The 17,205-nt window shown below is 42.4% G+C and overlaps 1 protein-coding gene and 1 pseudogene across 2 annotated transcripts in view; both read left to right on the top strand.

The window, feature by feature from the left end:
- THBS4 (thrombospondin 4) overlaps window positions 1-17,205 on the top strand; it is a 98,105-nt gene that overhangs the window by 32,394 nt on the left and 48,506 nt on the right. The window contains exon 1 of one of the 2 annotated variants that reach the window (XM_003920805.3): window positions 15,595-15,883. The exons of the other annotated variant lie outside the window; for it this stretch is intronic. Coding sequence (XP_003920854.1) covers window positions 15,796-15,883 — 88 coding nt within the window. The 5' untranslated portion in view covers window positions 15,595-15,795. Of the gene's footprint in view, window positions 1-15,594; window positions 15,884-17,205 lie in introns of those variants that run through there. 2 annotated transcript variants of the gene reach the window in all.
- Window positions 698-1,183, top strand: LOC120364347 (E3 ubiquitin-protein ligase RBX1-like; annotated as a pseudogene).

Genomic DNA, 17,205 nt, shown 5'->3' with positions numbered 1-17,205 from the left:
ATGCTTTGTCTTTGTGTGTTAGGAGAGGAGTTCCTATTCTTTAGAATGTTGTCTGTGGGATTTTTTGAGAACTGGTTAAAGTTGGTGTCCTTCAGAAAGGATTTTCTTTTACTTAAATTGCCTGGGAGCACTACCAGTTCTCTCTGATTTTTTTGGTCATACTTTCCACTTCCATTTCTCACTGGCTCAAATATAGTAGCATGAATTTGGAACTACAAAACCACAAGAAGCAACATCAACTGTGGAGTATTATTGCTAAAAATATTTAAATCTAATCATGAGAAATAATTGATCAAATCAAGACTATAGAACAGAATATAGAACATTCTATAAAGCCTGGATTCTTCAAAAAAGTCATACACACACACACACACACACACACACACACACACACACACACACACAGAGCAGATAACTTACAAATTAAAAGAAACTACAGAGGCAAACAATCAAATGTAAGGCATGCCCTTCATTGACTTCTGGATTTTTTTAAGTCACAAAAGATATATGGGAGTCACTTAAGAAAACTAGAATGCAGACTATATATTAAATGGCATTATGGAATTATCGTTACTTTTCTTAGTTGAGATAAGGATATTGCAGTTATACAAGAGATGTCCTTCATCTAGGAGATGGCTGCAGAAGTATTTAAGGGTCAAGTGTCCTGTGCTTATAACTTGTTTTCAAACAGACCAACAAAACAAACCGCTCCAAAATGGCAGTGGCAATGGATGTGGATACCCCAAGCAATACCAACAGCAGTGCTTTGAAGTAAAAAAGGGGAATGCAGTAGCACTCCAGGCCCGGGATTTGTGGTTGATAGCTGTGCCATCTGCAGGAACCACAGCATGGATCTTTGCATAGAATGTCAAGCTACCCAAGCGTCTGCCACTTCAGAAGCGTGTACGGTTGCACGGGCAGCCTGTAACCATGTTTTCACTTCTGCTGCCTCTCTTACTGGCTCAAAACACAACAGCTGTGTATGTTGGACAACAGAGAGTGGGAATTCAAAAAGTATGGGCACCAGAAAAAGAATTCTTCCATCAAGCTTAAATGGTTTGTGATTCATTTAATGACTTGCCCTTCTGTCACTTAATTATGAATTAGATAGAACCGTGTATTTTCTGCTTTGTCTTTTCTATTTGCTGTTCTCGCAGCCACATTGTATTCTGTGTCAAATAAAGTCCAGCTGGATTCTAGAGCCAATGCTGTCACTTGTGTATGTGGGGGGAAAAAAGTGAATGTAAATGAAGGGTCCCCTCTTCCAAGGCTAAAAAGCCACCTTTTGAAAGTGAAATGTGTGTTCATTAGAGTCAGAGCAGGGTTGTCCTGTGAGCTCATCAGTTAGTCAAAAGACTTCAACCACACAAGGGGGAATGTGGATCGCTGGCCCTGAAATCGGCAGTCAGCCGTGTCTTCCTCTGGTGTGATAGCAGCGGGCAGCTGACTGAGGAAAGAACATGGAAGTCAGTCCGACATAAGAGTTTAAATTTCCTTTACCATCACCGCTTCATCACAATTTGTCAGATTGGTTTGGGCCACAGAAGGAATTGCCAATTCTGGTGCTAATTCGGTGGCTATAGAGAATCTTCAACTGAGAAACAGTTTCATTTGTTCCAGTGGTTCTCGAAATATGGTCTGAGGATTCTTGGGGCTACCTGAGACCCTTTCAGGGGGTTCATGAAGTTCTCCCTCCAACTGCAAGTCTATGTGAAACTAGGTTTTCTTCATATACTTTAACCAAAACAGTGCATCAAATGAAGAAGCAGACTTGAGAATTCAGCTGTCTTCCATTGTCAGACATAAAAGAGATTTGCAAAAAGGTAAAACAATGCTAGTCTTATTCACTGAATTTTTTAAAATAAAAGTATGTTAATAAGTGAAAAAACTTATCTGTATGCAGACACATACACACATATGTATAGGTATATGAGATAAAGCAGTGACTATAAGACCACTGTTCATAATACTTTTTTTTTTTTTTTTAGAAACAGGGTCTCTGTCATCCAGGCTGGAGTGCAGTGGTACAATCATAGCTCACTATAGCCTCAAACTCCCGGGCTCAGGGGATCCCTATGCCTCAGCCTCTGCATGCGCCACTATGTCCAACTTAGATTTTTGTATATGTTGTAGACGCAGGGTCTCTGTTTTGTATGTTTTGTGGAGAAGGAGTCTGTGTTGCCCTGACTGGTCTTGAATGCCTATCCTCAAACCATCCTCTTCCCTCAGCCTCCCAAAGTACGAGGATTCCAGGCATGAGCCACTGCACTTGGCCTCATTGTACTTTTCTTTCAAGTTTTTTGTAGGCTTAAAATTTCCACAAATTTTTAAATTTTGTGGAAAAGTGGAAAAACAAACCAGCAAATCACATGAGGTGCCCTAGAGGTTTTCTCCTCTGTGCTACAGACAACATCAGGAGAGGCAAGTTTCCTCATTCTCCACTTCGGAGGGTTTCTGTCTAAGCTGCCCCACACTGAGGGTACAACTCCTGAGGTCTCAGCTTTCTATGAAAAGTTTCCTACTGGACTGCTCACCCTAGGGCAGCTTTTTCTTAATCTCTTCAACCATGATGCTGCTAAAACAGAAGCTGAAAGTCCCAGGTTTTATCAGACACTTCCAGGGTAAAATCTAGCTTTGCCAGTCATTTCCCTCTCAGAACTCAGGCTTTCACTTTATATTTGGTTTCTAGACATTTCTTGCTTTCTTGCCAGCTCAATAATTCATTTAATTTTAAAATTTCTACCTCAGGTTTTTAGTTATTTTCACTGGGAGGATCATTCAGGGTATGCTATCACATTATAGTACTAGAAATGGAAGTGTCAATGCAACAGCATTTTAAATCAAAGTTAAATCACTTTTCTTACAATTCTTGCAGAGATTCAAATAGTGGTTACAACCACAAGCAAGAGATTCAAATAGTGGTTACAACCACAAGCAAGGGATTCAAATAGTGGTTACAACCACAAGCAAGAGATTGAAATAGTGGTTACAACCACAAGCAAGTTTTGGGGAGAAAGAAAAAAAAAAAAAAAAAAACACCTCCTTACCATAATGCTATAAAAAAGCTGTTGGCCTTAAGGCATAAATTCACCATGTTCGCCTTTCAATTAGCCAGGTGAAAATATAGTTGTCTCAACACAAAAAGGTGCTCTACCAAACCAATCTTTCCCTCTAATTTGTGCAGCTCATTTATTCAAATTATTGTCAATTCAAAATTCTACATTCTGCACAAAAAAGTTTATGAAGATAGGTCAGATCATGAAAGAACACCTTCTCAGTAAGTCATAAATACTTCCATAACAATGTGGAAATAGCCCTGTTGAGAAGTCCAGGACATCTGTTTTTCATGCTTTTTAATTTGTAAGGATATTTTTATATATGAAGCAGGTGTCTAAAGCCAATGTCATTCATGGTTTCCTTCTTATTGTAGTGGGCTTTGGCTGCTCGGGATCAGGCTACTCTGTGAGGATGGTCCACTCCCCTTTATTCAAGCCTCCCCTTAAGATCTAGGATAGACCTTTCCCTTGGATAGCTGAATAGGTTATCATCAATTTCCTGAGTTGCAAGAACACCAGCCTCAACTGAAGAACAGGAATATTTATTAAAGAAAAATAAAGATAAAATAAACAGACATTATCTATTCTGCAAAAAGCAAATCTCAGAATTATAACATCACATGATTATCATAGAACAATTATTCCCCAATGTCAATTACAGGTTGTAAATGCTGGATGGTTTTATCCTGAGAACTTGTTTGGCCTGAACCAGCCCTTGAATTCTAATTGTCTCATCTCTGCGTTGGACAAGATACCTGTACCTGCACATACACACGTGAGACTATTATATCTCTATATACAGTAACACAGACTCCACCTGAGTCTGGAGCCCAGTATTTGCTCTAGGTTACAAAAGCAGCCGAAATCACTCTACTTGTAGTCAGGGAAATTAAAATTTACTCTAAGTCCTGCTTAGAGTAAATTTTAATTTTAATTTCTAAGTCCTTAAAATTTAATTTCTAAGTCCTTACTCTAAGTCCTGTTTCTTCCTTCCTTTTACAAGAGGGTGCCGCTTCCCTAACAGAGTATGCTCTACTTGTTCAAAGACTGTCAAAATAATCTTTGAATTTCCTCTCATTAAGCTTTGGATGATAATAGAATTAACAAACTCAATTACAAATGGAAACATCTGAACTCCACTGTCTTAATTCATTTAGTGTTGCTGTAACAGAATATCTAAGACTGGGTAGTTTATTTTAAAAGAGAGAGAGACGTTTATTTGGCTCCTGATGGCTGAAAAGTTCAAGTTAGGGCATCCACATCTGGTGATGGCCTGAGGCTGCTTCAACACACGGTGGAAAGCAAAAGAGGAGCTGGTGTGTGCAAAGAGATCCCATGGTGTGAGGGGAAGCAAGAGAGAAACCAGGGAGCCAGGCTCTTTCTAACAACCCACACCATTCCAATCCATCCCGCAAGAGTAAGAACTCACTCACCCTTGCAGAAGGGCATTAATCTATTCCTGAGGAATTTATTTCCAGGATTCACACACCTCTTACTAGGCCCCACCTCCCCACCACCACCATAAAGGGGATCAAATTTCACCATGAGTTTGGGTGGGACAAACCATTTCCAAACCATAGCACCCACAAAAATGAAGATAATAATAAGGAAACCACCATGTACCAGGCACTGGATTACGCGTTTATGTTCATCCTCCACCTAATAACGGTACTATTGGTTTTTCCACTCACCTGAAAAGAGGTGCCATTAGCATCTTCATCTTATGGCTGACACTCTAAGGAACAGAGCCATTAAATGGCTTCCCAAGGTCATACAGTCATGGAGCCAGTATCAAAGGTGGCTGCAGTCCTAACCAGGATGCTACTCCTTCTTGTTTTTACTGGTCACTCGCAGAAATGTTTCAAGATCTTGTATCCTGGGAGTCAGTTTCAGGTCCCTGAAGTCAGAAGCCCAGTGCCGTTCATTGAGAGCACCATGCTAGAGCTGGTTCTTAAACAACTCATAAGGTAGCTATCATTCCCATTTCCCAGTGAGGAAAGTAAGACACTCCTTTATCCCACCCAAGAGCATCAGGGATTTCCCCAAGGCTACACAGCTCATAAGAGGCTGGACCAGGTTTCAAACCCGGGTGTGGCTCCACCATGCTACCTCTCCATATCATCCGTAGCATTATGATTCCTTCATAGGACAGGGCTATATCATGATGTATTATGCTGGTGACCACAACCATTTTGGCAATGGCTTTCTAAAAATATAGAGGAAAAAAAAGCAAATACTAAAATATTGAGTTTTTGGCTTCACATAATATGTGAAGAAGGAAGTCTGTTAAATTAACCATAAGAAATGCATTCTCATGGCGTCAATTCACATAGTCTACCCACGAAGCAAGGTTTTATGCATTGATCAGTCACTCTCTCTCCCTAAGGCACTGCAGCCAAGTAGAAGGACCCTGCGCCTAGGGTCAGAAGGCCTGAGTTCAAGTCCAGTTTCTGGCATTTCCTTGGGAAGGTGGTTCAATCCCCCTGACATTCAGTTTTCTAATCTGTGCAGTGGAAATTATAACTATAGCACCTGCCAAAAAAATTGGTGGGTTATAATCATAACTATAGCATCCACCTGTCTCACCTCATTGTTGTAAAGATTAGATGAGATCAAATATAAGACAAAGCTCACTATCTGAATGAGATATTTAAAGTTGATTATTATGATGTGGATTTCTAGGCAGTAAAAACTTAACATATTCTTCCACAGAAAAAGAAGAAGGTGTGTGGGTATATGTGTACTTATACATAAACATGCATATGCATGCGTGCCTATGAGTACTAGGACATATGCCTAAGTACATTGTGTTGTGCAAAAGAAGATGAGCAAAACTAGTCATAATCTCACGGAAGAAGCCCTGAGAAAGCCTGCTAGGGGAAGTGTGCAAGCCTCTGATTTCAGCTGCTTAACTGTTAGGTACATAGACAGTGTTGAAAGATTGTTTTCACGGCACTGCAGCCCTCAGAGAACTAGCCCCAAAGCCCATGACCCCACAAGCAACTTCAGGGAGCTGCCGTGGGTGGAACACCTGGCCCCACTGGAAAGGCAACAGAAAATGAGCTCTTAACCTTGCAGGAAGTGGTCGTGGGGAACATCAAGGAAAGAAGAAGAAATTATGAATGGGGCTTGGGGCTCACTCTGGAGGAGCTCTTGCTGATAGGTGCTTCCAAGCAATCAGTGCTCAAAACCCCTGGATGTGATGAGCTTTTTCATCCTTGAGGGACCCTTTCTTGCCTCTCACCTGTCCTTCTGAGACCCTCTACACATCCCCCTTTTCTGTTCTTATTCCAAATTCCTTGACTACATTTACTTATCCTGGTTTTCTGGGTAAACGTTACATCTATTTTCCTTTCCCACTAATAAATTTCTAAATGTGATAACCAAAATAATCAATAGTAATTATACCCCTCACTCGTAATTATACCCATACTCAAAAACTTTTCTGGTGAAGGTCATGGCAGAACTCCACAAGGAAATCCTGTTGTGAGGATTATATAGGTTGGAAGGTCATTTTTAACTAACATGTGTGATGAAGCACATGCTACATACCAATGGAATTTAATGCTGAAATGGAATAATAAACAAAGTTTGCAGTTCACCTTTCCCTAGATCCATAATTGAAATCACACTTCCAGTAAACAGTTTTCAAGTCAGTGACCAATTCCCTCCCACTTCTCCTGAAATTGTTATGAAGCTGGCTCATTTTAATACTGCTGGAAAGAAAACACTATACTGAGAAAGAAGAAGGAGATAAACAACAGATTTAATATTTTTTAGTTTGTGGTACTAGGAGGCAAGATGGTAACTCTAATGCCCTGTGCGCCTCAACTCCTGGATCTGAGCAGTCGATAGGAAAGTAGGGAAGGGACTACCAGCAAGAAAATAATCCACTAATATTTCCTTCTCCTTCCTCCTGTGTTTTCTTCTGCTTAATAATTGAGTCTAAGATTAATGGATAAGGCTTGCCAGAAAAGGCATGATCTAGAAGAGGGGTCAGTAACCTTTTCTGTAAAGGAGCAGAGAGTAAATATCTGAGACCTCCACAGGCCACATGGGCTCTGTCACAGCTACTCAACTTTGCCATTGTGTCACAAAAATGGATATAGCATTGCCGTGTTCCAATAAAACTTTAATTATGAGCCTTGAAATGGGAATTTCACATGATTTTCACATCATAAATATTAAATTCCAATAATTTAAAACTATAAAAATTACTTTTAGCTCACTGATCCTATAAAAACAAGCAGTGGGCCACATGTAGCCTATAGGCTATAGTTGCTAGTCCCTGGTCTAGAACTTTTAATACATTAAGAATATTCATCACATTAAACCCACTGAAATTGAAGTCATTTTCTCTCTTTCTGCTCATTTACTTTTCTCCTAAGACTTTAATTTTTTCCTCCACACTCTCATTCCTGTTCTGATTTACCAGGACATTACTTCTCCTTTCTACCTCACATATTTGTTTTATCACACTATAAACCTCACTGGAGAATAAGTCCATTTGCCAAAGTCTCACTTGTAAACACCTAGCACTGCAGCAGGCACTAACAAAGCGGAAGACACAGAACTTGCAGCCAATCATGTTGACATGGGCAATGATCCATTCCCTTCTCCCTCTTTCTTCCTGGTAGAGTCCACCACTCATAATCAAGTCTGAAAAAAACCAGATTGTCACTTTTCCACCTTCCTGGCAAACAAAGGGGTAGGTCTGTGACCTACTTCTGGACAGTAAGACCTGAAGAGAAGTCTGTTGGGGTGCTTCTGGGAAACGTTTTTCTCACTGGAAAAAAGAGCTGCAAGAGCAGAATCCCTATCCTCTCCTGGTTTCCAACTTTTGGAAGATACCATGTGAAGAGACAATGTTTAGAGCTGCAGCAGCCATTTTGCAACCATGAGGGAAGTCCAAGAACTGGTCCACCAGCATAACATCATTAATTCACCAAAGTACCTCCTCAGCTCTCTCCCTATGGACTTCATGTTGTAGGAAATTGTAAATCCCCAAGATGGGAATTCTGTTTCTGTCTATTGCACCGACAGACTTCATTCTTGCGAAGCTTACATTGCTAGAGGAGCGATGACACGTAAAATGAAAAACAATTATAAAAAAAAAAAAAAAAAAGCAAAATACTGGGACACAGTGGCTCACACCTGTAATCCCAACACTTTGGGAGTCCAAGGCCGGTGGATCGCCTGAGCCCAGGAGTTCAAGATCAGCTTAGGCAACATGGCAAAATCCTGTCTCTACAAAAAATACAAAAATTAGCCAGGCATTTGGTGGACACATGTATTCCCAGGTACTTGGTAGGCTGAGTTGAGAGGATTGCGTTAGCCCAGGAGGTCGAGGCTGCAGTGAGCCAAGATTATGCCACTGCACTACAGCCTAGGTGACAAGAGTGAGACCCTGTCTCAAAAAACAAAAAAAAAAAAAAAAAAAAAAAAAGGAAAGATAGAAAATGAAAACCTAAACTATCATACCAACTTCTCCCTCCTCAGCAGCTCTATTCAACCTAAATCCAAATGCATTCGTATCTCTCCCACAGAGTTAGTGTTCTATGTCCCCTTTCTGCTTCACAGACAAGCTTTTTAAACATTAATCTATTCTTAGCAGGGCACAGTAGTGCACACCTGCAATCCCAGCTACACAGGAGACCGAGACAGGAGTATGTTTTGAACCCAGAGTTTAAGACTAGCCTGGGCAACACAGCAAGACACCCCTCCCCACCACACCTCCACCACTGTCTCTAAAAAACCCACCAACTTATCTACCCTTACTATCTCCACTTCCTATTCTGTCATCCTCACTCCTCAAATAGCAATACTCTGCCCTTCTCTTACCCACACCACTCCATCAGACTATTTTCAGCAGTCACTAGTGACTTCCAAGCTGACAAACCCAAGCACAGTTTTTAGCTCTTATCTGGCCTGACCTCTCCACAGAGGTCAAAATAGTCGATAATATTCACCATGCCTCCCCCATACCATAATTTGTTTGTTTGTTTGTTTTGAGACAGTCTTGATCTGTCACCCAGGATGGAATGCAGTGGTGTGATCTCGGCTCACTACAACCTCCACCTCCCGAGTTCAAGCAATTCTCATGCCTCAGCCTCCCAAGTAGCTGGGATTACAAGCACCCACCTCCATGCTGGGCTAATTTTTGTATTTTTAATAGAGATGGGGTTTCACCATGTTCGCCAGGCTGGTCTGACATTCCTGACCTCAAGTGAACCACCCATCTCGGCCTCCCAAAGTGCTGGGATTACAGGCATGAGCCACCATGCTCAGCCCACAAAACCATACTTTCCAGATTTTCTTTCACAACTGTAGGTATTTATTTCTGCCTCCTGCTTCTACTGGGCACTTAATACTAGTGTTTCCCAGTGTTCCTGTGTCTCCATCCCCATTTTTTCTTATTTTGCACACACTTCTTATGTAGTCTCATCTGTACCTACAGCTTTAGTGAACTAATTAGAGGTAATTTGTAATTAGCAGCACTGATTTTTCTGCTGGAAGTTAACTACTAAGATCCTTCAATGTGACAGTTCTTTTAGTTAGGTTAAACATGCCCTCAGGAATTCAAGTAATACTATTCATTTATTTGCAAACCCCTTTTTTCCCCATAGATGAACTTCAACCCAAATAAAATCAAACTATCCACAATTCTCAGCTACTTGGGAGGCTGAGGCAGGATCCAAATCGATGCAATTTTCGTGTATTTTACATGTTTGTTTTATGTCATATTGTTTCATTACACTCTGCATTGTATTTTCTTAGCAAATACATTTAGACACCTGGCACTCAATAAGGGATATTCCTGGCACAATAATCATTGTTATCACTAAACATTGCAGGAACCACTATATGGATGGATAAATGTGTTGTTTAATGAAGGTAAGCAATTACTTTAAGAGATCCTAGTTGTTAAAAACTCTCTCTGGACTTCAAGTTTGGTATATACACAATTATTAATTGTATACATAATAATTAATTGTAGCAAATGTCCTCACAATTGATTTCTGGCTATTTTTCTAAGGATTTTACACATTATTTAGTAAAATATGAGGTTAGTGAGGAATTTTTTTATAGACCCTTGGTAAGATTGAAAACGAGAAATATTTACACTCTTCTTTTCTCGCTTTACTGATCTTCAGTGCCTAATTGCTAAAGCAAAATATCTTCTAAATTCTGGGGGGAAAATTCAACTTTGAATTGCACACTAATCAAAGCCCCCTCCTTCATTTACTGAGCCCTTATCTGTGCTAAGTAGTTTTTAGAAGAGCTATTTTCCTGTCACTTAATCAGGCACCTTCCTTTGTTATTAACAGTGAACTAAATAGGAGTCGAAAGGCTACATTTCCCAATGCTATAATATAAATGTCATCACACAATAGAATGTAACTATCTTGTTTTTTTTTGGTTTTTTTTTTTTTTGAGACAGGATCTTGCTCTATCACCCAGGCTAGGCTGGAATGCAGTGGCATGATCATGGCTCTCACAGCAGTCTCAACCTCCTGAGCCCAAGCGATTATCTCACCTCAGCCTCCCAAGTTCCTGGGGCCACAGGTGGGCACCACCGTGCTTGACTAATGTTTTAATTTTAATTTTTATAGAGATGAGGTCTCACTATGTTGCCCAGGTTGGTCTCCAACTCCTGGACTCAAGTGAGTCTCCCACCTTGGCATCCCAAGTGCTGAGATTATAAATGTCAGCCACCATGCCTGGCCCCTTTATCCATCTCTTAATGCTAATAATTAAATCCATTTCTATTTTCTTCAAAAATTCAAGTGGAAAATCTGACATAAGTAGTGAAACATTATCATGCCTATATCAATTAACACATATGTATAAAACTTCTACTTAGTTGTACCAAATAGCAATGTACAGTATGGGCGATTTGTCCCACTTGTGAAGAACAGTGCTATAGTTACCCACAGGAGCAGGATAGATCCCCACTCTCAAAATTGGGTTTGGATGTCAAAATCAATAATGCCATCACACATGCAGCAAAGGGGTTTGAAAGGTTTATTGCTCGCATAATAAGGATTCTGGAGGAGAGTAAGATGGGCTCCCAAGCCGGTCTGAAAACAACTAGAGAGAACAAGAAAGGAGAATGGCTTTGGGATTCATACTGTGGTTAGGAGTTGGGCTGTGGTGAGGGTTCCTGTACATGGCCTAGGGCTTATACCGTTGGAACTTCCCGCTAGTGCCAAGGAAGGAGCACCTAGGCATTCTCATCAGTTTGCCAAGATGTGGAGCAGAGAGGGAGGGAAGCGGTGGGGCATGAGAGCCGTCAGCAGTCAAACATTGAAAATTGAGTCATACTCTGTATTGCAACATTAGAAAAGAAAAAAAGATCTAGTATATCAGTTCTCCATTGCTACAATATTGTTACATAATAAACAACCCCCAAATCTCAATGGTATACAAAAATAAATCTGTCCTGCTCACACATCTGGAGTCAGCTAAACAGCTCTGCTGATCTTGCCTGAACTCATTCATCTGTCAGCTGATCTTGGCTGGCTTTGCCTGGGGTGACTGTACTCTGCTGCAGGTCTCTCATCCTCCAATAGGCTAGCACAGGCATGCTATCATGGCAGAAGCAAAGGTGCAGGAGTAAGTCAGCCCAATCACACAAGCACTTTTTAAGCCTCTGCTTGTGGCATTTTGCCAAAATCCTATTGGCCAAACATGTTACATGGCCAAGCCATGAGATGCATATACAGAATAATAAAAGATGTGTATATAGTGCAGTAAAGAATTGGGGTCATTTTTGTAACCTACTGTAACTACTAAAGGATTGTCAACATGTCACAACTCTTATCCTAGGTTATAGTATTAAGAGAAGGAAAGGCAATTCAGTGATATACTTACTACTAAATGTTAGGTACTGTACTTGGAATTAGAGTTACAAAAATAAGTGAGGTAGTCCTAATAAGCTTACAGTCAGATACTGGGGGGGAAAATCAAATAAAGTAATAAATTATTAAAATAAATGAAATAAAATCCAATGTAACTACATCAACAGATATTTTAACAAGAAGTGGCATGGAAATAAACTCCTTTGCCTCCTTTATCATATATTTCATAGCTAATTAAATTAATTTTATTATGATCAAATTTACTTTAGACTCTGAGGACACAAAGAGAAAATTTACTGAGACTCCCCAGTGAATGGCTGCATAAAAACCAGATTGTAAATTCTGTTAGGCTAACAGAAATTCATTTGATTCTTTTGTTTTTCCATTACACTTAGTAGTCAACCAAAATTTATTGTATGCCTATATCTGTGTATTAGTCAGGGTTCTCTAGAGGGACAGAACTAATAGAATAGATAGGAAGAGGAGTTTATTAAGGAGTATTGACTCACGATCACAAGATGAAGTCCCACAATAGGTTATCTGCAAGCTGAAGAGAAAGGAAGCCAGTCCAAGTCCCAGCACCTCAAAGTAGGGAACCTGCTGACAGTGCAGTCTTTAGTCTGTGGCTGAAGGCCCAAGAGCCTGGCAAATCACTGGTGTAAGTCCCAAGAGTTCTAAAGCTGAAGAACTTGGAGTCTAATGTTTGAGGGCAGGAAGCATCTAGCACAGAAAAAGATCAAGGCCAGAAGACTCGGCAAGTCTGCTCTTCCATCTCTCCTGCCTGCTTTATTCTAGCTGCACTGGCAGCTGACTAGATGATGCTCACCCAGATTGAGGGTAGGTCTGCCTCTCCCAGTCCATTGACAGGCATTAATCTCCGTTGGCAACATCCTGACAGACATACCCAGGAGCAATACTTTGTATCGGTCAATCCAATCAAGTTGACAATATTAACCATCATGTTGTGTGAGCTATTTTACTGGGAATTTGCTAGGAATAAAAAATTTCTAGATTTTTTTTTTGTTTTGAATCTTCGATGAGGAAAAAAAAAATACTATCATGCTCAAGAACACTTGTGTGTTTGGTGTGTCATTGAGTCAAGGGTTGGGGATACACATGGCAGAATTTAGAAAGAGGGTAACATCAACAAAAATACACACGGTCATAAAAAGAAAAACTGGCACTTGGCATGACCAACTCTCAGTTTCCTCATCATTCAGCAGCATGCTGGGGATCCTGCAGCTGATGGGTAACACATCTCCAGACTCCAGGCACTGCAGGGTGCCCTCCAACACATCCATGTCCAGCAGCACATGGTACATCGTTCTCACCATGGAGATTCCTAGCAAATACTCTAGGTATTTTAAATAGAAGAAATTTAATACAGGGAAATGATTACATATATAATAGAAGAACTGAGATGCCAAACAGGAAAAGACTAAGGCAATCCATATTTTAGCAACTGCAGGAAGTGACCTCCAACGTCATGGCTGGAGGGCACAAGTGGTGAGAGGGCAGAAGCTAGAATCCTGGTGGACCTCACCTGCAAGAGTCACAAAGAAGATGCAGCCATTCAGATCACAGAGAGGGAAATACTGTAGTTTCTACCTTCTTCTTGTTCTCTAGTCCCCGTTTTACCTAGACTGCTGACAAGCATACAGCAGGCAAGCACCAGATCTGAGAGGAAGCAGACAATGTCTGGCGCACTGCGCAAGAACTCTCACAGGCATCTGATAGGCTTGCTCGGTGACTCACTTAAGGAGTAACCCTATTTTATGTATCAGAGAAGTCTATGGTATGATATAGTATATTCTTTCGATGTTTGGTTTCATTTGTTCCCTGTAGACACCTAATGACTATTTATTTATTTTATTATTATTATTATTTTTTTTTTTTTTTGAGACGGAATTTCGCTCTTGTTACCCAGGCTGGAGTGCAATGGCGCATCTCGGCTCACCACAACCTCCGCCTCCTGGGTTCAGGCAATTCTCCTGCCTCAGCCTCCTGAGTAGCTGGGATTATAGGCACGTGCCACCATGCCCAGCTAATTTTTTGTATTTTTAGTAGAGACAGGGTTTCACCATGTTGACCAGGATGGTCTCGATCTCTTGACCTTGTGATCCACCCGCCTCGGCCTCCCAAAGTGCTGGGATTACAGGCGTGAGCCACCGCGCCCGGCCCTAATCACTATTTAAATTCCCCCGGAGATTCTGATATACCCAATCAGCTGAGAATCACTGAACAGTGGCTTTCAAAATTTTGAGCATCCAAACACTGTCTTCAAAGAAAATCTTAATCTCTGAAATCTACTGTACAAAACATAGAAAAGCAAGACTGGTTCTGCTTGAAGCATAGGTTGGGAGCTTGGATTCCCCTCAAACCCAGGCAACTCTTGGGAGCATAGTCTGGAGATCTGAAGATTCCCAAATCTAGTCCATCTCATTCGTTGATATGTACAGACATCCTCTGTGTCTCTCAGTGCTCTCTCATGTGTAGACATATAGTGCCCCATTCCAAAGAGTGACTTTAGTGTAACGTGGCGTTAAAGGAAGCCTGGATAGACCTGTATTGGACCTTACATAGAAGAGAGCTCTGCAGACAGCTCACAAATCTCCAGATCGCTAGCTGTAAATGGAATGATAATTCGTGTCAGGTTATTTTAGCACAGTTTGGAGATAAAATGGTGCGTTAATCTCCCAGTTTGTGGCTTATTAAACTTTGAAATGGAATTATTTGAGGGATAGCAATTCTTTGCTGGATCTTCTCCATCCAAAGATTGTTAAGAGGAGAAATTTTTGCCACTGTTTATGAAATATTTTTTCCTCTACTTAATCTATATCATTCAGGGGCTTCGCCCAGGAAGAGGACAAATTACTTATGTTCCTCGGATCTTTTAAGTTCTACCCCCCCCCCCTTACCTTTAAACTGTCGCATGGAATCTTTGGTGACAGAGGAATGGAGGTGGGCAGGAGGGTGTTTGGAAACCAGACTGAAAATAAATTCTCCATAAAGCACGGATTCACCAGCCTAGAAATGGCTCTGGCCGGGTGGATTCCTTGAGATGTGTTTTATTTCCATTAAAAACACAAAAACTTTCAAACTTTCTCTGTGTCTCAAAACCATAGAGAAAAAAAATCCAGACTTTCAAGTGTTCAAGAAAAGCTTGAAGAAATAAAATAAACTCGTTGCTCTCTGGGCCACTTTAGGAGGCAGAGTGTTCCTGGAGAGCTTCAGGATTCATTTGCAAGGGAACCCAAGGTGGGCGTTCAAAGCCGATCCAAAGGATATTCTTTTTAGAAAACAAAAGGAGCACAAGGGGTGGGGGCCTGAAAGTGCCCAAAGCTGGTGGGTCAGTGTCATTTTCTTCCTCCCCCTCGCCCCTTTCCTCCTGCTTTTTTCTCCCCTGTGGCCCCGAGTGCCTCTGCTCAGCACCCCTTTCTCTCCAGCCCCGACTGAGCATCCTCACCCCTACCCTGCGCGTCGGGCCGTGTCTACCCACCCCAGGACCTGGTCCGTCCAGGCTCCTTCCCATCCTCACACCCGCGCCTTTCTCCCTGAGCCCCGGCCCGCTGCTTCAGCCGCCCAGCTCCGGGACAGGGGATCCCGCCCGCCAAGGGGGCCGCCCCCGCCTCGGCCCTCCCCCGCCCGGCCGCACCATAAAGCGCCCGGCCGCGCCGCGGAGCCCAGACGCCAGCTCCCCTGCTCTGCTCCACCCGGACGCGAGCGCGCCCCCGACGGCAGCCCGGACGCCGCGCACCGGTCACCTGCGGCGCCGGCCCCGGGCCCTGACCGAGGTTCAACGCACGGCCCGGGGACCCCCAGGCAGGGCAAACGCCGCCGTCGCCCCCCCGGCCCCGCGGGGAGCAGGAAGAGCCAACATGCTGGCCCCGCGCGGAGCCGCCGTCCTCCTGCTGCACCTGGTCCTGCAGCCGTGGCTGGCGGCCGGCGCCCAGGCCACCCCCCAGGGTAAGCGGGCTCGGGTCGGGCCCGGGGGCGATGGGCACCGGGTGCCCTATCCGCGGAGCGAGTGGGGGGACCTGCTGGCCCTTTGCTCCTGAGGCCTTGCTCAGCCCCTCTGTCCCTCCCGGGCCCAATCAAAGCACATTGCGATTGCAGGTAGTGATTAGTCTAGAATTTTCTGAAATTCGATTATCCAATGATGAGAACAATTCCCTAAATAGTTGGAGGATTCAAAATTGTTTCAGACTGTGCAAAGAGTGGGGTTGGCTTCAAAACTTGCTACAGGGGCCCTAGACCTCGAACATGCTAGGCTCTGGCTTGGGGTGAATTCCGAGTCCTGCACCCTGCGCCTGTCCCCCCAGTCAGCCTTGCTCCCTAAATCCTTCCACAGGCCAGGGACGTTCGCCCAGAGTCTGCTCGGGACATCCCTGAGAAAGGTGCAGAATTACTCTACTTGCCCTAGCACCTGCATTTTCTGCTCTGACTTTGCTTGAACCCCAAAAAGAAAGTTTCTTTCAGGAATTGGTTTGATGTCTTAATTTCTGAGATAAATAGGAAGGGCTGGGCTTTTCCAGTGAAATCACGTTCTTTGCAGCAAGATGGATGCAGCTGGAGGCCATTTTCCTAAGTGAATTAAGGCAGGAACAGAAAACCAAATAGCGTTTCTCACGAGCCGGTGCTAAACAGTGGGTACATAAAGATGGAAGCGATAGACACTGGGGACTCCGAAAGGTGGGGTGAGGGTTGGGAAAACTACCTACGTTCACTGGATGATTACTAGAAACTCAAATGCCACCTTATGCAATACACCCATGTAACAAACTTGCACATGTACCCCCTGAATCTGTAATTTTTTTAAAAAAAGAATTTGGTTTTTTTCTATGAAACGGGTAAAAATTTAGTTAAATAATATGAAAATATACTTGAACAGTCCTCAAACCCCTTGGTGAAACGGAGTGAAAATAGCCATTGGGTAGAAAGCAGTTACACAGAATTTTTTTTGTAAAGTCCAAAAGGAAGACATAAGGAAAAAAAAAAAAAAAAAAAAAGATCTTAGGGTTATGACTGGCCCTCACTGGTCAGTGGTGAGCTTCATCTGTCTGAACTTGGTGCCTGGGTTGATTTATTCCTGGCTATGGAAATAAAACTGGGAGAGACACACAACCTGAAGTAAAAGTTGTTATTTCTCTTGAAGCCAGAGCGGAGAATGCCTGTGAGGGCATTTAAATTGCATTTCGCCAAATAACTCATTTTGATTCCAGACCAGACAACCAGCATTGCGGTTTCAGAGACTGCAGTACTGCTAACTTTTAGTTTGTGTTGAAATA

This window comes from Saimiri boliviensis, chromosome 1 (genome assembly GCF_048565385.1).
Source record: "Saimiri boliviensis isolate mSaiBol1 chromosome 1, mSaiBol1.pri, whole genome shotgun sequence".
NCBI classification, from domain to species: Eukaryota; Metazoa; Chordata; class Mammalia; order Primates; family Cebidae; genus Saimiri; species Saimiri boliviensis.
This window is presented reverse-complemented; position numbering and strand designations above follow the sequence as displayed.